This window comes from Rhipicephalus sanguineus, chromosome 4, assembly GCF_013339695.2.
Source record: "Rhipicephalus sanguineus isolate Rsan-2018 chromosome 4, BIME_Rsan_1.4, whole genome shotgun sequence".
Taxonomy (NCBI): domain Eukaryota; kingdom Metazoa; phylum Arthropoda; class Arachnida; order Ixodida; family Ixodidae; genus Rhipicephalus; species Rhipicephalus sanguineus.
The window spans coordinates 162,338,899-162,364,382 of NC_051179.1; the positions used below are offsets into that span (position 1 = coordinate 162,338,899).

The 25,484-nt window shown below is 47.1% G+C and overlaps 1 protein-coding gene across 1 annotated transcript in view; it reads right to left on the reverse strand.

Moving 5' to 3' along the window:
* The window catches only part of LOC119390868 (monocarboxylate transporter 9), a 43,812-nt gene extending 32,683 nt beyond the window's left edge, over positions 1–11,129 (reverse strand). The window contains exon 1 of the mRNA XM_037658577.2: positions 10,843–11,129. Coding sequence (XP_037514505.1) covers positions 10,843–10,914 — 72 coding nt within the window. The 5' untranslated portion in view covers positions 10,915–11,129. The remainder of the gene's footprint in view (positions 1–10,842) is intronic.
* Between the last annotated feature and the right edge of the window lie 14,355 nt (positions 11,130–25,484).

Below are 25,484 nucleotides of genomic sequence, written 5' to 3' on the forward strand. Positions count from 1 at the left end.
AGCGCACGCACGAGAAGCCGCCTGCCGGAGCAGCGCCTCAACCTCTCGTGCGGGCGTGAGAACATCTGACGCGGCGAGCCCACGCAAGACAGAAGTGAGCTCATGGGAGAGGGGTTTGTCACTGGCGGCCAATGAGGACAGGCGAAGAGCAGTGACGTAGGCTAGCCCGGTGTGCCGCGAGCATTATCCAGACATGTCCTGACGCGTGGCGCCGTGCGGGGAACACCGACGCATGGCTAGAACCAGGCAAGAAGGCCTGGCGGTGTAGCCACGGTAGCCGTGTCGCTGATTAACGACGGTTCCCGGCGCTCGAACCACGCGGGGCCAACAAAAGCGCTAGCTGGGCAATGAGGCGCCAAAGGGGAGGGCGCGGTCGATTCCCCCATTCCTCCCTCCTAAACACCGAGGCCAGCCTGTCAAAGAGGCTGTCCGAGGCCAAGTGGCAAGGTCAGCTCAGCCGCAAGAGGGCTGGCCAACGGAGCAATGTCCAAAAGGGTGTTGTCGTCTTCCCGAGCACCAGGACCAAACAATGTTGCTACACAGCACAAAGGCGACGATGACGCACCCGGTGGTATGAGCCCATGGTCGCTTTAGGTCGCACCAAACGTTCCACCAAAAGTTCTACCGCCAAGGCGAGCCCACTGCCATGAGAAGGTCCGCAGCCCAGGATGAACGAGGCGAGACTGCACACGTGTGCAGGCGTCTCGCCGAAATTTCGCCGTTCAGGAGATGTTGGCAGCTAGGAACGGAAGCCGGAGCAAGCACGCTCGGGCCTTGGCCAAAACTTGATTGGGCGGACCAGCCGCCGAGAGCGGCTGCCGACGCCGCCAGGTGGATTAGGCAGGGTGGAGGCTGCAGGGCAGAAGGTTGGAACGAGACCATAGCAGGAAGGGCCAGGGAACAGCATGCCAGCTGGTCAGGTACAGGTTGGTGGCACGGTAGAGCCAGGCGTAGGAAGAGACAGGGCGACGCAGGAGTGGATAGAAATGCCCCCGGCATAGCCGGCTTGCCAGAAAGGGTGCCTGCTTGGCGCTACTGCCCAGCAAAGAAGGCGCTTGCCAGGGTAAGGCTCGGACGACACATCAGAGGGTACTTTCTGCCAAGGGGGCCTTCTGCCACTTCCGGACGCGTTTCTGGATACCTTAGCGTTTCAGGAAATATGATTGAGCAAATGTCCCCAAAATACGACAAAAATCAAATTTGAAATCAGTGACGTCGGCGCAAAATTTAAAAATAGAACTTTTGCCCTGATTTTTTCCCCTATTAATAAACTTACGATGGTAAAATGACTGACATTCGAGTTCTCACAGTACACTTAGTCTAAACCGATTGTTTCATTTTAGTGTCCCTTTAGGTCTGAGCCCGGCCCGACCCGAACCCGCCACCTCAAACCAGGGCCCGGCCCTAAGCCCGGAGCTTCAGACGTGAGCCCGGTCCGGGCTCGCGTGAAAACTACTTTACACGGCCCGGCCCGTGGGCTGGGTCGGGCCCGGGTTTTCGGGTAGTCCCGAGCCCTTGCAGTGCTCTAATTGGCACCGTCTACTACGGAGCACACACTTTGCGGTTTCTATTCCTCAAATGACGACGCTTTGAGAAAGTGCATGTCGAGTACTAGTGTTTATGATGTGCATGCTGAAGCTTTTTTGCGCGGCATTCGCCATAAGCTTTGTCAAGGTGTATGTTAACTATAGTACATCTACGACAAAGTTTTAATGGTGTTCATGAACGGTAGTTGTTGGGTTGGAGATGTGCCATCACGTGGTAACACATCAAGCGGTGCCATAGCTGCCAAACGCCCATTGACATCGTGCAAGCTCTCGTATATCAATCTACAATAAACGTTCAACTTCTTCTGGTAGGACACGTTTGGCTTTCGTGTTATCCCGATTCCTATGACGGAGGGATACACCATATTTCTTTAGAGAACGTTTACTCCAGAGATATTCAGACAGTTTACGGATGGAAAGGCTTGCCAGAAGTTGAGATGCTTAAGTCAATCGACTCAATCGAAGGAAGCAATCCACTGCAGGCTTCACCATGACATTGTGCACCACTAGATTGTGTTCACGTGTCTACACGGGAAGAATGAGGCAAAACACGACTGTCATTTCGTTCTTCCCTCCTTAGAACTGTTTTAAACGAGAATGCATGTTTCGAGATCGAATAGCCTCTAATTTTGTCGAAACAAATGAACATGATTCACGAAGACTGTGAAAGTTGATGGACCGAGTGTATACAGCTCCCCGTCAGCGTTTCCCCATGACAACATGCAGATAAGTGTCGAGGTGTCTACGTCTGCACGTCACGCATTACAGAACAGCGGCGCCACTGTAACCGTGAGCTTTGATGGACACATCCAGCAGATGTTTACTATTCGTTTTGTTATCGTCCGCGTGCGCACGCAGCAAAAGCATGTACGAGAAGCTGCACTTACGTGTGAGCAGCACCGTGCTTGAACTGAAGTGGACCGGTCAGGAAAGCCACGCGCCCTTTCTCAATGACCACGCAAGACCTTGTGAAATTCATTCTTCCAGCAACTCATACGCGTATGTACTCAACTGCCTGCGTATTGCGGCTAATTTCGAAGCGGCGCGCAAACAGCGTTTCGCAAGAGCATGTTTTACGGCTATAGACGGCTGCCCAAGAAGAAGGAAAATGATTGAAACGGTGTTTATGCACTGACGCATCTGCACTTAGAGCCCTAGCACTCGGCCCTGGCACCGCGCCTGTTTCTGTTGTCATTTTATCTCAATGGGTCACATCGCGCGTGCTATGCTCATGAGAATAATTTATGGCTAACGCAGGTTAAAATAAGCACGACCAGAAATACCTAACAAATCTCAGAGGCATGATGTAAACGTGATGTGAAAAAGCTCAATAAAAAATAAAAGAAAGAAAAATGTAAATGCGCTTTGAAATTGACGGAGTTAGTAGCCTTCTGTCTCGCTTTTTTATGCGTATTTAAATGGCCCTCTGTTTCTTTTACGGAATAATTTCTCTCTATCTCTCTCTCTCTCTCTCTCTCTATATATATATATATATATATATATATATATATATATATATAAACGAAAGATGACTTTAAAGTGCTCGTTTTTCTTTGTTAGACACATTAATGAGAACTAACAGGCAATAATGCCAAGGAAAGTATAGGGGGTTTATTTGCAGTAATTAGGATATAAATGTGAAGAAAGTAAAGTGGACGAAAAGATAACTTTTTTCGTTATTTGTTTTCAGTAAAACACTCCGCTCATTAAGATTTCGGAGGGGAGGGGGGGGGGTGTTTACAGGGCACCTCCCATGGCTACGGGCCTGCTCGGACTCAAACTCACTAAAATATTCCTCACTAGGACTCAGACTCACGGCTCAGTTTGAGTCTAAGTGAGTCGACTCATGAGTCCATTAGTGTATAATTAACTTTTTTCGACCGTAGTGTCAAGGCTCTTTAACATCAATATCTCACATAATTGTTGCCATACTTGACGCGTTTTAGTATCGTAGCTTCAAATACAAGTGATCAACGGTCCCAATTCAGTAAGGACATTTTTATTGAAAGAGACGCCTCACACGAGATATTTTTATCAAAAACTTCCTGTTCAAGATTTTGCCGGAGGAAGGTCAAACCCCCCTCACCCCGCCCCCTTCGTGACTCACGCCTACCGCCAATGCGATAATAGCGCTTCCGTCTCCGCTTCACTTTTATGTTTCATCAAGCACTGTGATAACGTAATGTGGACAGAAGCTTACGAGAGAAGTTTCCAAATTTGGAATATTAACTATTCTTATCTGATCCTGAAGCAAGTAGAACATTCAGTACGCTAAGTGAAACAACCTAATATATGAATACTGCCTAAATTAGCACTCACTTCTTTTCAAGAATTTGTTAGTGGTAAAAGCCCCGTTTTGTTGAAAACTAATGCAAAGAATTTTGATAGTTTTCCTGAGAGACACTGGGCTGTTCGGCACTTGGTGACATACCCCTACAATTCTGGAGATGCTCAGGCGGAACAATTGCCGGCCATGCAGGCCAGGCTAACCCCGCCTGCTGCAACATCACCAACACCACCACCACCACCTAAAACGATGAACGCACGGCAGCTGTAGCCTAGATGCGCTCCGATGCAGAGAGATTGACAGGGTCATGGTCGGGCGTCAGCCCGCAAAACTTTTTTTTCTGTTCTGCTTTTTTTTTCACGTTTTATGCTGCTGCGATGAAAGCGAGAAAAGGGGAATGGGTTAAGTGTTACATGGGAAGGGGGGGGGGGAAATCGAGCGAGCCGAGTTAAGTGTTGACTCGGTTTCTAGCAGCTTTCGTGATGCGGCCATTGCTTTTTTAGGAATATTACTTGTGCTCCCATATAATTCAATCCGTCAAATCGTTCATAGTTGCATCATCTTATGGCGTTGTCGATTTAAAACACGAAGCTTCTGCAGCGCTAACCACATTAGTAAACCAGGTATTGACCCAGGAGCAGCGAGTCTAAACACAGGGCAAAATACGTTTCGCATGGAAATACAAACCAAAATTAAGAGGCCTAAACCTGCAAAATAAAAACGCAGAAAACCGTACTCGCACGTTTCCAACACAGAGGCAGCGTGTTCTCAAAATAATGACTTCCAACACGGACTGCATTAAGAAAGGGCGAAAGGAAAAATGGAAAAACTGACACCAGCATACAGCTTAGAACTGGAAAAAGTAGTATAGAATCCTTGAAACCAGTGGCGTAGCCGGGGGGGGGGGGGAGGGGGAGCACATGGGGCATGAGTCCCCCCCCCTGTAAAAAATTTTTCTCATGAGATGCAGAGCACAGAGTGACACTCGAACCGACTTATCTGCCCAGCCCCAATGCCGGATAAAAGAGCACCCCCCCCCCCCCCCGAAAAAAAGTTCTGCATACGCCACTGCTTGAAACCATGCAAGCGAATGCGTGCCATCAGCTTGAGAGAGTGGGTTGCCTGTTACCGCTACTGTAAACTCCACACATGATTAGTTAACGTAGCGTGTCATAGTTTGTTGCCATGTATCAATTACTACATGGCTTAGCAAGTCGAGTGTTTGTTATGTACGATGCTCTTCAAGTATTCACATTACGCGCTCTGCGTGAGTACATTCGTTCGACTCTCTGGGGGCGTCTTACCAGAGCTAAATGTAATGACAAATTCACCAGCTGCAAGCAGAAATATCGACGTGATGTTTAGCCTAAGCTGGTTTTCATTCTTCGGACACAAGCAAAAGAGTGCTTCTCTGCTTTTGATGTAGATGTCGACATACGAACCGAATGAAGTATGTCAAATTACAATGTGAAATAGTGTTTTTAATCTATGTATACGTGAGTGATGTTTCTATTGGAAAAATATTTTTTTAGAATCATGCAATGCAGCCCGCTCTATTGGAGACCAATTATTCTCGAAAGTGCGCATCATTCACACGAGAAATTGAATTTGATATTTCAATGTTGAGCAGTATTTGCTAATTACATACTAATTATTCTAACATGCATATTGCAATGTAATAACTGCAGCTAGTAGCTTCGAATGGTCACCATTCACTTGAAAGAAATTGTGAGGATGACAGTGGTTTCCATGTATCTGTTTCCGATGGTTGCCGCGGGATTCGTTCGATGTTGAATAATTTTGGTGTGCAACACGTAAATGGGCCGTGCCTCAAAAACGCTTGCATGAATCAGCAGCGCACCTTAACCACCACTTCGACAGCCTTCACCTTAAAACTAGCGCTTAATTAATTTTTTTTCCATGTTGATGTGTCTTGTGTCGTCGTCGGTTTGATATCCTAGATCGGAATATGTGCGATCGTGTAATTACCTATGAAATTAATTAATGACATATTGACCATTAATCAAATTCATTAGCTGCATAAGTGGGGACCACGTCTTTTAGCTTTCAAACTCCTGGCATACGTTTGTCCGCTGTGTAACAAAGTTCTTCTTTTCTTTTTCTTTTTTACATTCTCCCGACGATAAGACGCAGCGCCCGGCACAAGCATACTTCTCGCGTTACTGCCTGTGACGGTCTGAAGACGAGATATATGTTTTCATAAAGCATGGACGGAGTGCATTGCACGAGAACAAAATCAGAAACAAAGAAGACGATGACCTAGCGCGAGAACTGCGTGGCCACCGCTCGCGTTATCGGCAGCCAAACGACCAGCCCGAGCGCCATCCTTAAGGTCACTGAGACCCTTTCCCAGATACGCACGCAGGCCTCACGTGCAGCCCTTTAGCGCAAGCACGGAGACGCCTCAGAGCAGCTGCGTCTAGACTGCACGTCACCGCAGCGTTACACACTCCGTCCTTTGCACCCACGAGAGGGCGCAAACACGCTCACGTTTTCGTCTTTTGCTGCTCTGGTTATTCTTTTATTTCTAGGACAAAACCGTTGAATCTGCGTCTGTTCTTGGGGGAAGTGAATCCTGGGGCAGGAAGTGGCGCTGTTTTCTGCAACCCTTGCGGGAGCACAGCTCGGCGCCGCAAACCTTTCTTGACGCCTCCGCGGCATGCATGTTTCGAAGGAAAAGGAGAAGGCTCGCCTGAAAGAAAACAGCCCACGGTACAGGGGATCGCGCGTGTCGTAGTCTATGTAAGCGTTCCATTTCGCCATTGTGATCAAGGCCATCCATGAATAGACACTACGCAGCTAATGACGCGGCCACGTAAGCGAGAGAGACGTCGAATGCCGAGTCTGATCGATTCACATACCATTCGAACAACGACACGTCGATAAAGATGTTCCCCCTCTTGTTTCTCATGCGGACATTTCATCGGCTGAGCGTTTATGCTGCGGCCTGTCCCTTGTGCCGTGCGGGAGGGCGTTCATTGTGGCTGACCGCCATTCACGGATGAAGAAAGAAAGGAGTACGCATGGCTTTCATACCCTACCCTTTAATTCTGTGCCCATCTGCGCCAGCGTAACGCGCGCGACAAACTTATGAACATCATGCCCCCAGCTGTTACTTTGTCGTAAGAACTCTCACTGGGCTGCGAATATGTTTACTCTCATTCTTTCACTTCAGCATCCGTGAAATCATCATCATCTGTCGCCATAGCAAAGGGCCACCGCTCGAGTACAACCTACTGCCTGCTGACAATAAATATCAATAGACCCTTTTTAGGGTGCCTCGATGTGCGCGCGCCTCCGGATGAGCACATCGAGGCACCCTAATCCTTTTCGTAAAAGGGCGCCCCAAGCGCCCTTCACGCGAGCTACCACAAGCCGGCGTGCTTGGGTGGTCACAGCAGACGACACTCTGCGAGACTGCAACTGCTGGTGCGTGACGTTTCGTTAGCGCCGCAGCCAGCTCGCATGTTGTGAATGGTGCCGGAAACGCGTGCCTAAAGATGGCTCAAAAGATGTGTTCTCTTGTGTCACGAACGAGCCTACCGCGAAGAGAAGAAAAAAGTAAGCCGCGGACATTTGAAAATTACCAATGTAAACAAATACACGTTCTGCACCTCGGCGCAATACACTCTCAGTGTCATTTGGTCGTTGAAGCGCTAGGCCTTGTACGTAGGCATGTTGAGGATTTGTACGTAAAATGCTTGTCCGCGCGATAGATGACGCGGTATGGACGATCGTAAGCACGTTGCGGTGGCTTCCGACATCGCCAGCTCTGCGGGAATATGGGGTGCAGCAGGTTTGCTTGTTCAGGGTTACGAAATGTGCCTGATGAAACTCGTAGCCTGTCGATGTAGTCGGCGGGGTCAGGGCATGGTGATGGAGCGGTAGGGCAGTAATGACGCCAAGCCACTGTAACAAATAGATTTTAGCAGGATTGGAAGTTGGGCGAGTTGGTTCCGTTCCGCGCATATTCAAGCTATGAAATATATTTTGCCGAACAGAAGGACGAGGATGGCATTCCAGTTGTCGTGAAGCCTCGGCGGACCTGACTATACGCCGTTTCGCGCATCAAGTGCAACGCTGTTAAAGCTATGCAAGAAGTGCGGTCAGCGAAATGTATAACTCTGCGGCGTCTGTTTCCTTCGGTTTTCGCGGTTGTGAATGCTCGTACGGGTTTAGCACGAGCCTGCGCCTGAGGCGTAGCGACTGGCTTATCTTAACCTAATAATGAAAAAAAAGCACATTCGGGGCCGTAAAAAGTTGAACTATTTGTTTACTGCAAGTAACTCCAAGCACCTGCTGTACGAGAAAAACGAGGTCTGCACTGGCCACTCGAGACTTCCTGTGTCGCGCGCCTGCCTCGTTTCTCAGGCGGACACCGTTCTCTTCTTCGTGAGCGATGCTACTACAACGTCGACCTAACTCCGTTAGCAGCTTGTAGCTCCGACGAGCATTTTTCCTTGCCCCGGAGGCGGACGCCAGCCAATCCATGGCCTGGAGTTCAACAGCCGCGCCAAATTTTTCCTCCATCCGGTCTAGGGGCTGTTCTTACGACGTGGAAGTCAGTTTTACAGTCTTTGCAAAGCAAGGCACGGTGTCATTCTTTCGTAGGGATATCGAAGACTGAGACCCCGCCACGGTGGTCTAGTGTTTATGGCGCTCGACTGCTTATCCGAAAGTCGCGGGATCGAATCCCGGCCGCGGCAGCTGCACTTTCGATGGAGGCGAAAATGTTCGAGCCTCGTGTACTGATATTTAGCTGCACGTTAAAGAACCCCAGGTGGTCGAAATTTCTGGAACCCCCCAATACGGCGTTTCTCATAATCATACTGTGGTTTTGGGACGTTATACCCTAGATAATATTATTTAATATTATCGGAGACTGAGATTCAGCCGGCTGGCACCACGCGCGGACAGTTTACACGGGCGCACGTATACGGACACACCCCCTTGACCTAAACATGGCGATTTCTATCCCAGAACTCCTTGCAAAATCGAAACTGACGAAAATCCCACCGCCAGGTGGCGTATTTATGAAAAGTGTCTACTGACGACTATGCACAGCCCGCGCTGCGCAAGTACGCTTGTAATAAACCACACAGTCATGAACACTCGTGTTCTCTCTGCAGAGTGACAAGGGCTGTTCCGTGTCCAGTTTATATGAGAACGATGTTACAACGGCAGCTCTGTCAGCCGCGCTCTCGGGAATCATCGCTTTGTCAGTCACGCATCGAGTTAATTGAAGCAATATTACTCTAAGGTGCTACCTTGTTTCGCCTACGCTTTAATTTTGATCAGCATGCCGCACAACGTTAGCGAGAAAGCATATACAGTCAACAGCAACAATTCCTATTTTATTTAACTCGGCGTGAATCAGCACTGAACCGATATTTATCGCTTTCGTGTCGTTATTTATCTTGAAAATGTCTGTTCACTGTGACGTTCGAGATGCTTTCCACATATCTTAGGATTGCTTGCAGACGAAGTCTCTAAAGAAACATTCCTTTAGCAGATAGCGAACGGGCTTTCCAGTAGTGTGCACTTGTGTATGGCAATTTAGCGAGTTCTCTCTTTGCTTTCTACTTGCCGGAGTTATGTTTATACAGAGAACTTTAGAATTACTCGCCGTTATACCCCAGCAACTATGGCGCTCAGCTGTTAAATACTGACAAACCGTGGTTTTGGGTCGTTAAACCCCAACTGTTATTACTGTTATGGTGAATACTCAGTCGCCCGATGAAATACAGATCGCATTTTGATGAGAACAAAAAGATGGCACCGTCTCCCACAAAGGGAACCATGTGTGCATACGAAGCAGCGGGGAGATGATTAGCTTGAGCGGGAGATGGTGTAATTTTTTTTCTTGCGTTCTTGAGCCTGTGATTTCCTCTAGCATAGAATCAACACTGTCTTCCAGCCTACATCCAGCTCCAGCTGCGTGGAACTGCCGGCGACCGAGGTATTCGAGTCCCGCAAAGTTGCAAGAACATGTGCGTCTGCCTCTCTGCACTCCATGCCATCGGTGTGGTCGTGGGATTCTTCAGCGAGGGAAGGAGAGCACGTGAGCCCCGCGTCTATAGACACAGACGCAGAGGCCGCCATCGGCCGCTCGTGCCACGTCAAGACGCCAGATGCGTCTCTGCTGCCTACTCGTCGCAGGAGAGAATGAGACGCGCAAGAGGGGGAGTGGAGAGAGGGAGTAGAGAGGAGGTGAGCGATGAGGGTATGCGCATGCGCAGTAAGGGTGGTCACGCCGCACACCGGATTGAGCTCCACCATAAGATGATTCGCATCTAATAAATAAAACGCCCCTGCAATCTGAAGTCTGTTGTTTCAGCCTGCCTAGAAATCATATTGTGATTTTCGCACGTACCACCCCAGGGTATATTATTGAAACAATCCATGAATTGACATAAGGAAAATTAGACTACCTATTGTTGCCGCACCTAAATTTTATTCACACTAGTGTCATTGATGCTGCGTCTGCGAGCGTCGTTGTATTAATTAAACAATATAAAAAATGGAGAGAAAATGTATTCGTTTCTCTTTTTGTGGTGCCGGATGATAAAATATATCAGCGCTTGAAAACCATATTTCCGCATTACTTACGCCTCTAGGCCCTATTACATTCGAGGGAAAATGCGCCACTTATCCTTTCCCCAAAATGTACGGCAGCCCTGCGCTTTCTATGAAAATGTGAACGTATACGCGGAATATCAACCGCGTCTAACTAATCTATGCAGTGGCAATTATCGCGCCTCTTGTATCAGTGCAGTTATCACCGACCAAACATTGTCTCTGTCGCTGCCACTCTCTAACGTTATAAGATGATGCAGTGAAACATAACAAGAGACAAGTAGAAGAAAACAGACATATCACTCTCTGTAATCCCGCCTATTATACGTCGTTTCAACTGTGTTGAAACCTGCGTTGCCACTCACAATCTAACGACAAAACTTGAGCGCTAGTTTCAGTTTCCTCACTCACCTCTGTACCGACGCTCTTTGGCTCCAAAACAGATTTCGGCGGCAAACCGTCTCCGCCAACGTGTGGGCTCATGTTCCAGCCAGCTGACACGGCACTACCACAACAATCGCCGCTCCAAAAGCACCTTTTCAACGTTTCCTTTCAAACAAGCTTGGCCGCCACGCAAGACGACCTTGCCGTGACGATGGCTGTTCCGAGTGCTCGAGGAGATGAGCCCTCCTCGACCCTTGCGCTTACTTTTTCGCGGACGCCACTGCTTGACGATGCATCGGGGACGCCCTTCGCGATTTGAACTGTGGAAGCGCAAGCCGCTCTGTGAAGACGCGCCTTGAGGCCATCACTCGTGTAGGAAGGGGGAGAGGGGCAACGATGGAGAGGGCGATAGGAACCGGACTGCTCTACGTAAAGCTCGATCCGATCAGCCGTCCGCTGGCGGGCGGGTGAATCCTGCTGCCGAGACCTTCCCCTCGCACCTTTATTCGTCTCATTTTATTGCGTGGCCGTCGTTGTGTTTTGCAACGTTTATGAGGTTGGAGTCGCCGCAGCTTCATGAACTGAGCACGTGCTTTTAAACTATAGTCTACAGAGTCGCAGGAACGACGTCACAGATACGCGAGACGTTGTACCTGAAACGCGACCTTCCGCTGGACGATGCCGAGCATTTGCGCATAATTGGAGCGATGCCAACCCACAAATACGTCGAGGTCCAGGGAGATTCTCGTCCTGTGCGTAACGCTTACCGCTGTTATTGAGGTCACTAGTGCCAAAAAAAGTTACCGGATCCTTTTAGAGATCAAAGGCGAAAGTATGTCTTCCGAGAGGGCGACCCTTAATTCACTTCTATAACGCATCGTTCGGATTCATGCACGCTGCTTCGCTGAGGATTCGCAGAACTGTACGTTGATTCACACATAAGCCACTTGGTTCACTCTTGATTGCCACTTAGCACGCGCGGTAATCATTCAAGATTCACCCTGAAATCCAGTAATTCTCTTGTCATTCATATTAACAGTCGTCGACTTGCTCACGCTTCTCCTTAATCTAGGTTTATTCACTTCAGTGATGGCTGCGCAACGCCAATCACCTGAAAGAGTAAGTATATATATATATATATATATATATATATATATATATATATATATACATATATATATATATATATATATATATATATATATATATATATAATGAAAGGGGAGACGGGTGTTGTTTAGTGCGGACGATCTTTTTTTCTTTTTTTGCTTTGTCGGGAAGAGGGGGGGGGGGGGTGTTGCCGGGCTTCTCGTGTTGATGGCAGGCGGGGGAGGTGGGGGAGGAGGGGGGACGACTGATGTAAGCGCCACTACTACAAGCCGTCTAGCTTATATATCGCATCACAGCCAAGATGCCACGCATAGCGAGGGCGCATTTTTCACTCCTGTATAAAATAAAGACAAGTTTCACAGGAGTACGCATTATGCGCTTGATTATCGCAGTGTCTTACGTCGTGCGGCGTTGAAAAGAAAAACTAGCTACGGCGTCGGCAAATAGCGAACGGCGGAGCAGCGCTGTACACTCGTGTGTGGGCGTCGCTGAAGATTTGCGGCTACTGCGGTTGTAAATTTGTGTGCGCTGAGCTGCATACCACGGACTCGTTCACTATCGCTGGTATCGTATTTTGGACATATAGCAGAGTGAGAGCTGATGATTAAACTTCGGTAAGGGAAAAGGTGTTGACTATACGCGGTTTAGTATAAAAATATGTACGCACGAAGGGCGTTAATATATTTGGTACATGTACGTACATTTTTCTGTGTGGAGTAGTCGTGCACTTGGCCCTATAAGACTACGTGCCTACAGTACAGAAATAAGTTCCCCGGGGACTTGGCGTCACATTGGGAGCTCGCTTGGTGGGCCCTCACAGGGCCCACCAAGCGAGCTCCCAATGTGACGCAAGTTCAGTTCTTGTAATAACGGCATCAAGGCGACAAGACTTTCGAGTGCTCACCAGCCTATAAAATACAATACGCACCTTGACGCCACATGTGCCCACTGTCAGCTACAAGAGCGACTACGTGCTGTGCGACGAAGTGCAACCAAAAAATTGTGGGTGAGTTCCGAGGGCCGACTTCAAACATTTTTTTTTCTTCTTCAAAACAAAAGCAAAATATTTCATGAGACTTTCTTCGTTGCTTAACAATGAAGTGGTCTATAAAGTGGAGCATACAAAGTGTCCTCGCTTGAATCGTATCATTACAAAGTGTTGAGTCAGAAAAGAAATAATTCATGTTTTCTGGTTTTTCAATTTTTCTCAAAAAGATTTTAGACATACTTCGCCCCTAAATATTTTACTGCAATGTTACAGTTTCCTTAAAGCTGCATAACTATTTGTCTTGGTCGTGCAGAGCGCGATTTTGCTTACTAAAAAATCGTGCACTTTGAAGATTTTCTATATCTTTCAGATGGCATAGCTGGCAGGCGTTCACAAAACATTCTGAAGCCTCATAGTAACACGTGTAAACAAAACCTCTGCAGTTTCAAAGATTGACGTACGTAGAACAATTTTGAATAATTTTTGATTACGCTCAGTTGCAAAGCATGGTAGATATGTATTACGGAGGAACTCAGGAGTAAACCATGACTATCTAGTATTGATGCAGAACTATCGATGGTACTATCGATACTATCAATAGCTGAGTCACTATCGAACTATCGATCGTAAAAAAATACTATTGATAGCGCGATGGATAGTAAAGTCGATGGTACTATCGACAGCGAACTCATTGCAGCATAAACTTAGTTCCCCGTGCGCCTTGTACATAGTGCTGCCGGAGGAGCAGCCTGAAGGGCAAAAAAGTTGACATGATTGAGTTCTTCAGTAGAGTGCTTTGCTGACACAGGCTTATAAGGTCAAACTGTTGAGTTGTCGCGGAAAGTAACCCGTTAAATGTGGTAGAACTACAGGGCTTCAAGTTTATGTTGCATTATATGATTTCAATAAAACAAAATATCAAGAACTAAGTCTGTTAATTGTGAGGTGTAACTGGTTGCTTTTGAATGTGAATTTATTGTTGAACATATTCCGCCATTTTCACTGCCAAACTAATTTACTTCTCTCGCCAAAAATTGCTCATAAATTGAGCGAAGCAGACAGAAGGCTGTCAAATGTTTGGACAATATGGCCGGCCAGCAACAGCACCATTATTCACACCACTATAGATAGTATTGTCACGTGGTTGTGGCGGTGAAGAATGCTGTCGCAAGACTGGGTAATACGGAGCTGTTTATTTTTGCCCAGAAAATGAAAACTCAAAATACAAGTGATACACGCTGCGCACTGATAGGCGCCACAACAGTCGTCGGCCGTCGAGCAATCTGCCGAGCGGTAAAGTGCGTCAACTTTTATAGATGTCTTATCGAAGATTCCAGCGTTATCTCTAGCGACCGCGTAAGCTGTCGAATAAACTGAAGTAGTCGCGTCCGGCGCGTAATCTTAATAGACTGATCCCAAACAATCGTGAAGCTTCTCAAACATTGCGGCGCAGTCTGCGTCAAGCATTGCTAACGGCATTTGTGGGTTAAACACGAATACATCAAAACAAAGCAATAAAAACGGGTGGCAGTAATATCGCTCGTAATATAACCGATCGCAATACGGACTGCACTACCGATAGTTTCAAAGAAACTATCGATACTATCGATATAGTTCTACATCACTATTTTCTAGCCGTCACTATTTTCTTCGTCGATATATATATATATATATATATATATATATATATATATATATATATATATATATATATATATATATATATATATATATACACACCAGGCCCGTAGCCAGCAATTTTTTCCGGGGGGGGGGGGGGCATTGCTGAAAACCTTGACTATTTGAAAAGAAACACTTATTTTTAATATTTATTTTTGGCAAAAACGCTATATACTTAACCAAAATTTCGGGGGGGGGGGGGGGGGGGGGGGGGGCTTACGCGAATATGTCATCGGCACGCAGCGAACGACTGAGAAAGGTTTCCTCCACGTGTCGCTAGTGTCACAGCGGCGCGGTGAAGACGCGCGCTAAATGTGCGGCCAAAACACCGCAGTGCCAAAGCGCGGTTTCGTAGTGCAGAGGGCCAATCGACAAAGTAGGTGCAACGTAATGTTGCCCGCGGGCAAGCTTACGTCCCTTCGCGTACGAAGAGGATTAGACAGGTGCTGTAAAGGGAGTTGAGTGACGCATCAACGTACACTGAAACCCCCTAACCCGCGTAAGCGCGCAAGCTAAAACCTAGGCCTCTCATCTGCCTTATAATCACGCGTCCACATCAAAAAGAATCGGCACATTTGCGTAAGTGAACCTTTTGCGCATATCACACAAGAAAGAGTAGCTGTTTCATTTCCGGAGCAGCTCATTACCAGTGGCTGTTTTTGCCAAGGAGTGGCTGATTATCAGGCGGGTGATAGGCCTCGGTTTTAGGTTGTGCGCTTGCGCGGGTTAGGGAATTTAAGCGTACGTTGATGTGTAAATAAAGTGGTTTAAGTACGGGCAATGGTGTGTGACTGAATGTACAGTGCTCGTCAAATGAAACCCGAACAGCGGCAAGCATTCGCATGGCATAGTGCGTGCCGTCCATGTCATCACCATTGACAGGCGCGCGCATCTGGTTTGACCGCACTGCGCATATGCGCACCTGTCCATGGTGATAACTGGACGGCGCGCATTTACCGCTGCGAAGGCTTGCCGGTGTTCGGGTTTCATTTGACGAGCACTGTACTATCGGCGTCAAATGAAACCCGAACAGCGGCAATCATTAGCAGCGGTGTAGTGCGCACCGTCCAGTCATCGCCTTTGGCAGGCGCGCAGCACTGCGCATGTCCACGGTGATGACTGGACGGCGCGCACTATACCGTTGCTAATGCTTGCCGCTGTTCGGGTTTCATTTGACGCCGATAGTACCTGCTTCTTCGACCTTGTTACGAGTTTTCGCTGCTTTTTCGCATGCAAGCTTGTTTACCGGCCCTTTAGTAGAGGAGCTGTTAAAGCTTGAGGTAGGGCCGCATCCGGGGACCGCAGAAAACTCTGCCCAGTAACGCAAAGCGGAAAGCATACCATATCATCTGTAGTATATTTTGTCGAAGGTGTGGGAAAGGGAAGTGGTTCTAAGGGGAAGTGATGTCAGGGTGAGTAGAGTATAGCAAGGAGGCATGAAAGTGAGGGTGAGGAGGAGTGTTGTGATGGCGAGGAGGAGGAAAAGGAGAAGGGGAAGGCCAGCAGCTCCTGTTTCCTCTGTTTTCACACCACTAGTGCGTAGCTGCGCCAATGTTTTCTTGTTGCATCTGCGTTCTCTCCGAGGGCTCCGGCCGACCGCTGGCCCTGAGCCAACAGTGTGTACGGCCAAAAGGCAACGGAATCGAATGAACGACGCCCTCAGCACGATATAGTTATCCAGACGCGATAGTTTGCGTTGCAGCCGACAAACATTCGCCCATCTCATTTATAGGCCTGACAAGTGATGCGGAGCTAAATTGAGAACGTCTGAAATCTTCATTAAGGTCTGCGAAAGGCCGTGCGCGTAGGCAATGAACGCAATAATCGCATCCTTAAACGTCCCTTTCACGTGTCTGTTAACTTCCTAACAGGGCCTCTGCCACTTAACATAAGAGGGTCAGTGGGTATCCAGCCTACAGCAGACGGCACGTACGGTTTAAAAAGCTATCCTTCAGTTTTCGTGCACAATGTTTCTACCTCAATAGAAAAGGCGCCCTAAAAGACACGGACTCAAGAAACTCAGCAGGCACCCTTATCCACTCGGCTAAGGCGAAAGCCATCTTCTTCTTCTCAGCCGATGTATTGATCTGCTGCAACTCACTTGGTATTGTACTTGCTCTGAGATCGGCCCACCTTTGACAATGTCATGTGATGACGTCATCACATGACGTCACTTTATGTCACGTCTTAATGACGTCACAAAGTTGGCGATATGTGGTGTCATGATGACTCCATCACGTGATGATTTTTCCATCACTCGTGCTGACACCGATTATCAATTTTCGTGTTTGATGAGGCATCTTAGGCTTTCTTAAAAAGAAGGAAAAGTGACTTTGCAGCACCTTACAACTAAAGCCTTTATTCAACGACTGCCCACTTACCTGAGTTCGATCTACGAAAAATCGAACGGTGCACTTTTCATTAAAAATGTTACTTTGTATGTGTTCCTTTATGACACAGGTCCTCAGTGACCTTCATCTAGTTACGCATGAAAGAACGTTGTGCAGTTCATTTCAAGGCAGGAATGTGAAGCAGGTGTTTAGATTCCCCGACAATTACTTGTATTTCTAGATTGCGAGCACTGCAGCCTTACCGCGCGAAGATTTGCAATTTTAATGGTTTTCGAACCCTTGATTATCATCCACCAAATGCAAGCCAATGCTTTCATTCTGTTTGGGAATTAGGAGAATATTCTAACTGTAATCATGCGTGCTAGGCCATTGAGCCTCGGACCAAGGAACCTCTTATTCCCGTTGATGCAGCCCTCTTGAAGGTTGGCCTATTCCATTCTTGCTTCAAGAATTCCAGTGAAAATATCGTGCAGCAACCAGCCGAATGTATCCTGATGGGCTAGTTTGCTAGTGATAATAGAGAGTTTGAGAATTGGGGCCCCAAGGAGCTTGGGGACCCAAGAAGCTTGCGAGCCGCCAGGGCGCATGCGCAGGACCCAAGCCACCGTTGGGCTCTTGCGCTCGCGTCGACCCGAGACGCAAAAATTGAGAGCTAGCGTGGGGTCCCTAGGTGTGCTGGGGCACCAGCGAGAAGACACAGACGCAGCGCAGGCCACGGCGCAGCATGGCCCGTGTCTCGCATGATTTTAAATTTCGTCACGCGTGGCGCTCCGTGCGCTTGACCCAACGCTGCCTGCGTTGTCCCAATTCTCAAACTCTGCTGATCATCCGAACGCAAGAGCAGGCTGCCCAACGCAGCTAGGGGGCCCAGCGTCTTGGGTTCCGAATTCTCATAGTGTCTAATATTATGGTGAAGAAGCACATGGAAGACGACGGAAGACGAGTGGTGAAGAAGCGCACGGAAGACAACCCAAACGCAAGCGCTGGCTTGTGTTTATGGCGTCTTTATATGAGCGGAGTGTTTGTTTTGAGCGCTGCTTCATCAATGTCAGTTACAAGCTGAAAGATAGTTTCTTTAGCACATGCGCCCTCTAGTTGAAGTTAGATACCCGATGCTTCTCTTATCCTCAGTGGTGGAGGCCCTGCTCGGTGCTAAGTAGACACTGCGAAAGAGGAAGGATAAGAAGCTTGCGGTCTATTCATACGCGCTCGACATATGGCACAACTTGAGGCTGATAGGAAGAAGGGTAGGGATAGGCTTTCATTCTTCAAATCCCTATCTCTTGTCAAGTCTGTGCGAGCGCGCAAGTCTCATGGGCTGACAGCTTGTCCGCTGAACACAAACTATCGCGACTGGTTCGTATCTTGTGCTGAAGGCAACGTTTAATCGTTTACACACGTAGCACAAACCGGCGGATGTCTCAGAGCACAAGTGCAGTGTGTCAGTGGGTATTTCAGGCCACCTGCGTATGCACCGCCGGAGATTGTGATTCCACTCCTCTGTTGAGTAGCATGAGCGCGATGCGCAGAGGCAGTGATTAATCACTCGAGAAATTATTGAAGCCCAGAAATATCGTGTATAGATGGGCTAGTGGAAGAGTTACTGACGCATCTGTACTTAAAGAACAGCTGCGTCAGTCCTCTTCTATAGCCCTTCTAGGTGAAAAGCTGCCTTTCCTATCCGGGGCTGGAGAGTCATGGTTTGCTGCTCGATTTGTGCTTGTAATGTGTATCTACCAGGTTTCGGGCTCTCTTCTGCTCATTTTGTCTTCTTGGTGCGCGCTGTATATTTATTGCGGTGCCTCAGCAACAACACTTCGCTCAGCGCCGCGCCTCGTCTTCCGTTTTGTGTCCTCCTGAACTGAACGCTGTTTTCGCTTCTTGGTGGTACAGCAAAAGTGCACAAGTCTTATCAGCAAGCTCTGCGATGTCCGAGCGACACGGCTGAGATGCTTGGTATCGAATGACACATACGTATTTAAATATAAAGGCACCTTCGTATTTCCTACGGGATTTCGTGCCACCAGCCACGGTGGTCTAGTGGTTATGGCGCTCGACTGCTGTCCCGAAGGTCGCGGGATCGGATCTCGGCCGCGGCGGTCGCATTTTCAATGGAGGCGAAAATGCTTGAGGCCTGTGTGCTTAGATTTAAGTGCGTGTTAAAAAACCCCATGTGGTCAAAATTTCCCGAGCCCTCCACTACGGCGTCCCTCATAATCATATCGCGGTTTGGGGACGTTAAACCCACCGATTTTTATTATAAAGGGATTTCATGCATGCGAGCATACAACCCACTTCCTGAATCGAAGAGGATGAACGGGAAAAACACCCGTATGTCAATTTTGTTTAGAAATGGAATACATAGAGCATTTTGCTTTGCCATGTCGCCGCTTTATATTAGAAAGAAAAAGGTTTCGTTTCACATTTGCTAAGCTCTGGCTTAGACTCCATAATGGACACTGAACTTCCGAGCTTCGGCTCTGGGCTTCAGCCACACGAATGTAATTGATGCTGTTTGTGTTTTCCTTTGCGAAACAAAACAAATGCGATCTTACATTCCTACTTTTATAAGTATTCTCATAGTTGTAATGAATCAATCAATATTTACAAAAAGGTTGGGTTGCACTTTAATTCCATTATTCGAATTTCTCTTCAGGATATCCATTGAGCTTCCTGATCTGAATGAACAAGTAAATAATTACTGTCCTTTACAAGTTTGCTTTTCTTTCTTTATAATCATTAGTTAATACAAGAAACATTTAAAATTTGATACGAATGATTCTTGGTCAATCCCCCAGTGTGGGTACGATCCATATGAGAAGGAATGTTATCGTCATCACCATCGCCTTGTGAATTCGCGTGAGGGCAGCCCGGAGTAGAACAAGAAAGGAAAACGGCAGGTAAAAGAAGCTCAGCCGGCGAGCCGATAGGACATGCCGACCGCGCTACCTTCGCACCCCGGTAAGCCAGATTCGCGCAATTCTCGTTTCCAAAACAGTATAAATATCAAAACGCCTGCTCTATAAGTTCATTTACGTTCGATACAACGGAGAGCGAGCCAATCCCATACCGGGTGCCATCGCAAATTCGGGCTGTACGCAAGCAATCGAAACGAGCAGTCTAGGCATTTGTTTTGTCCTAGGAATCTTAATTTGGTTCGTTTTCACAGCAAGCAGAAAAAATTGAAAAAAAGAATAGCTTTGGTGAGCTGCCATGAAACGAGCTTAGTCACAAGCAGGCCCGTAGTCAGATGGGAGGGGGGGGGGGAGCTAGCCCCCCTCCCCCCCCCCCGAAATTTTTGGTGAAGCAGGTGCTTTTACCAAAAATGGGTAATGAAAATAGGTGTTTCTCTCAAATAGTCAAGGATTTCAGCAAATGGCCCCCGCTACCCGAAAAAAATTCTTTGCTACAGGCCCGGTCACAAGATATTCTCTCAACATTTTTTTTTTGAAGATGCTGAAGCTGAAGGGCCGTGTCACATCCACTGGATGAGCTTTTTCTAGTTTTCGTTGTTTTTGTGCTCCGCGGCGTATTACAGGGGCGATACATCGCGTAATGCATTGCATGATCTCTTGAATTCAAGTGCCGTGACCGGCATTTTCACAGGAACCGCTTCTTGCATAAAAATATATCTGCGTACTCTCCACACTTTGTACACAGGGTGTTTGAAAAAATGCGCCTGAAAATGCTCAAAAATAGGGGAAATGGAACATTTGCTTGTAAAGAGTTGTGGGCACAACCAGCCACCAGCCAACACAAACTCGTGACGTAGGTTTGTTTACACATCCGCCGCGTTGGTGTCGGCGTCGCCAAGCGGTCGCATCTCGCTCAGTCGCGCGGCATGCACTTTAAAATTGATTTTAAATATGTTCTAGGCTATATTGGCCCTTGATATTTCGTAGACGTTGTGTACGGCTCCACATACATCTATTTCACTCATTATCTCGCCTTCGAAATTTTGTGTCAGTGCTCCTTTAATAGAACAAATGAAAACTTATATAAGTGATTCATTTAAAGATGGCGTGCATATATTGCGATCACATGCACGTATCCTCTTCCTTTGCAAAGTTCAAGTAATCAGAACAATTATGATGATCTTATTACAATCGACTAAGATGTCCATAACACCCGTTTGTTCCCTGACCCACTCTGCTCTCTACTTTTCCCTGAAAGTTACACGTGTCGTTTTCCTTTCCATGCCTCAATTCGTCGTCCTCAATTTCAGTTGAACCCTTTTCGTGAGCCTTGGTTAGGGCATGCACCGTAGGCGTGATTGGGGCTTGTAGCGCGAAGGCAAGATAACTGCTGGTCATTAAGAGTAAAGGATTGGATGCCAAGACAAGACAAGCGCGCGAGGCGGAGGCAGGAAGTTAGATGGAAAGATGAGAGTAAGAAGTTTTGGGGGATAACGTTGCCGTAGTAACCACAGAACGGGGTTGATTGGCGAAACAGGGGAGAGATATTTGCCCCGCACAGGCTGTAGTCACGCTGATGATTATGAACACGGCTGAGATATCGCATACTCGTCGCCGACTGCATCGCCGTAAACATTGACTCACTCTCACATTTCCTGCAACGTTCCGCCAAGTACATAACATTATCCTTTAGTGAGGAGTCTTCCTGTCATTTGCGTACCGGCTCGTTTTGCCTATCAAACCAGGCTGTGTGAAGTGTGCTGCCCTGAATACACAATAAGGAACATGGGTACGCAACGTGTATTAAGAATTTCCACTTTACGAATACTGTCCCGCCACCGTGGTCTAGTGGTTATGGCGCTCCACTGCTGACCCGAAGGTCGCGGGATCGAATCCCGGCCGCGGCAGCTGCATTTTCAATGGAGGCCAATATGTTTGAAGCCCGTGTACTTAGATTTAGGTGCACGTTAAAGAACCCCAGGTGGTCGAAATTTCTCGAGCCCTCAACTGCGGCGCCCTTCATCTTTGTCTTCCCTTTGTATGCCTCTTTGATCATAACATTTTATCGTTATACTTCACCCATAATTTTGTTTATCTACACACTGTTACTTCGTTTATTTTTCACCATTTTTATATCAGTGCATTTTTTTACTCCAGTTTTTCTTTTTGTATGCCTCTTTGATCACTTTTTATTTTTTCGTATTAGGATGTGCTATTATTATGTACTATTACGTCTTCTAGTCTGCCTTTGTTAACTGCCAATATTTTCTTTATGTGTAACTGAATTTTTAATATTTGTATTGTTGTAATGTAACAATTCAATATGCCCTTCCTGTAAAGATCCCTAATGGGATCGACAGTATGAATAAATAAATAAATAAAATAAAAATAAATAAATAATAATATCGAGGTTTTGGGACGTTAAACCCTACATATTTTTATTATATATTTTCTAATAGCCCATCAATTCGAACACGCTTGTCATCCTGCGTTTCGTGAGCTCCTGCCTCAGCGTAGGTTCTCGCAGTACCTTGAAAACGAGCGCCCGAAGCAAATGACGCGTCTTCTCTGTTTTGCCTCTGACTTCTCTCCTACGTAACCTTTTCTCCGAGGTTCTTAGTGTATGTAATAAATGCCTAGGTAATTGCCAAGTTTCACAATGCGCTCGGTATTAATGAAGAGAAGACGTTGAAGTTTGCGATTTTCGTCATCAGTGTAGCCGCGCTTGCCATTGCGACATCTCGTAATCCTAATGACGGTGCCCTTACTCGACTCGAATACTAAGCGTATCAGAAGACGGAAAAACGCTGCCAGTTGTGTCCGGCTGCTATCTATACGAGCGAAATGAATGAAGATGTGTCTAAACACGGGATAGCGCACAATAAAAAAGGAAGAAAAATTCAGCTCGAGGTCACGGTAAGGAAAAACGCGTGTGTGAGAGTGGGTAACGGTGTTGTATCTCATTCCGCAAACGAAGCAGCTGCGTATGGGCATTCCTATTGTGTTTCGTTGTAATGGGAAGGGTGTGTTTTCTGTAACGAATAGCGAATGGAACTTGCTGCCGCGGAAGTTTGCTTCAAGGTAAATAATTTCTTATTCTAAATATTCAGTGAAAAACTGAATAACAACAGATGGCAGGTTTTTGAAGGTTGATTCTAGGCTGAAACGTTCAAAGGTTGAAAGTAACGGCTGCATGTACGTAACATTTCAACTGACGTTACGTTCCCCTTTTTTGACAGCGACTGCATTATTACGACTAAATCAAGATAAGTAGAAATGTCAGCCTCTTAGCAACAAATCGAGACCCAGAGACGACGTACTTAGGCTTGCTGGTTCGTTTTCCCCACTGATAGGTCGGCACTACGTTACGGAGCGCGACAGACGTCGATCGTGCTTCTCGCACGTAACCACACTCTGTGTCATGTCATGGCGCAGTAAAACACCCAAGGAAACGAAACTAGTCAGTCTGCAGAAAGGCTATTACAGTAGTTTATTCAGAGTGCTCGGGTACATAACAGCAATTTTATGCTTCGGTATTTATGTCCAAAAACTTCAATTAACTTACGAAATAGAGAGCATGACGGTACTGTTCCATAGAAATAAAGAGTATACAATTTGTTTCGTACCGTGCGTTGATTCCATATTTTCTATTTTCTGTCCAGACGTTCTTGTTTGACGCATTCATTCCTCTCAGTATAACTTAATCCCTGCTGCGTGAAAAGCTATTGCCTCTATTTACAGTTCAGTAATTAAAATGTATATTTATTCCGCAGGACTATGTAATGAAGCGTTAATATAATTGCAGCTTGAGACAATAGCGTATCCAGGGCTTGGCACACTGGGCCCGTGCACCCCCCTCCCCCTCCCCGGAATTTTTCGCCATGGCATACAGCACAAAATGTCGCTCTACCACATCTGCCTGCCCAGACACCCTTCAGGTCAAGGAGACCCCCGCCCCTCCCGGAAACAAGTTTCTGCCTACGCCCCTGGATTAAGTGAGAGGCCGATGCGTGTCTGACTGATTGCGCCCACAAATCCGCGGCGAAACTTGTCACGTGTTTCAGCGGGCTAACTTGCGCGTATTGGCTTCTCAAAAGTGTTGAGGACGATCAACCTCTCTGACTTTCCTTCATCGAGTCCCCCATTTATCATGATCTAAGCAGCGCACTGATGGACGAGGACAGATAAAAGAAGGTGCACAACACGGGCGCTAACTCGCAACTGATTTTATTCGAAAAAAACATGCTAATAAAAAAGTAATGTACAGAAGGAACAGAAAAGATATAATCTTTGTAATCATGTGCAGGTGCCCCTTAGGTATTAAAATTCCGCGTCACTTAGCGCGATAGATGGTAGACTGATGCATGTTTCTCTTTTCCTTTGGATGTGAAACGCTTCGATGACTTCTCTTGCTATCTGTTGTCTATGACGTGACAGAATCATAGTGTCGGCGAAGACTGGTGTGCAGCCTCATTGTTTGCAATGGGCGGCGAGTGAAAATGGTTTCGTGTCTGACAGTGAACGTTCACGCTCCCTAGGACGGATATTGACACACCTTCCGCTCTGCCCAGTGTATGATTGTCCGCATAATAATTATGATGAATCCGTACCAACTAGCTCAAGTTTCAATTCTCATGCAGTCCCCCATTTTCCTGCGAGAATGCCTTCCTTAGAAGGCAGTTTCAAACAGGTGCACTTTTAACCACATCCGAGTCCACCGCATCTACGCCTGTGCCGATCCTTTAACTTGCCGCTGCTGTGATGGGTACTCTGACGGACAGTACGACCTTTTAGTTGCACGAGAACCGACTGAGTCTTGTCTCTCTTCCAAGTACTTGCGGTCGAGCACTTATTTACTTCCGAATATTCAGAAAAAGTCTTCGAAAAATAGAACTACTACGAAATCGATTGTTCTGGTTCAAGCTAAGAGTTGTATTGGATACTTATGATATCGGAGCATACGTTTACTTTATATAAGGGTCAAATAAATGCCAGGATACTGAAGCTTAAGTACAATCGAATGAGTTCATTGAAAGAGCACACGGTTTCTTGTGAGCAGCTGGCATTGTTGCGACACCTGGTGGAGCAGATCTAAATCACGCGCTTCATTCTACGTCACCTCTCAGATCCGCTTCGGCAGCGCGACGAAATGCAATGTTAACCCAAGAAATACACCGGGGCACGCGAACGCCGAGGTACTAGTGCAACTACCAGTAAACTAACTCAAGGATTACGGCCACCTTCAATTTACAGCGAAAGCTATAATGAGATCAAAACACCAGCCGATTTTGGCGCCGTAGTTGTCCGCCGCCGCCGCTTCCACCGGTGTCGGTAACCGCTATCGCGCGTAATAAGAAGAAATAGGAAAAAAATACTCAGTACCGGATGGGAGTTGAACATGGCCCTCTGCGTGGCAGTCGAGTATTCTGGGAGAGAGCCACGCCGGCGCTTGAAACTCCTTCGTGAAAAGACCCTATAAAGGCGTCATGTCGGGCAAGGAATCGCGTTAACATTTGTAATATAGCGTGCTTGAAGAGCGAAATAACAACCAGGCGTCCCACAATGCGAATGCGAATGCGTCACACAATGCGAATGCGTCACACAACGAGTGGGTCGTTGAATACT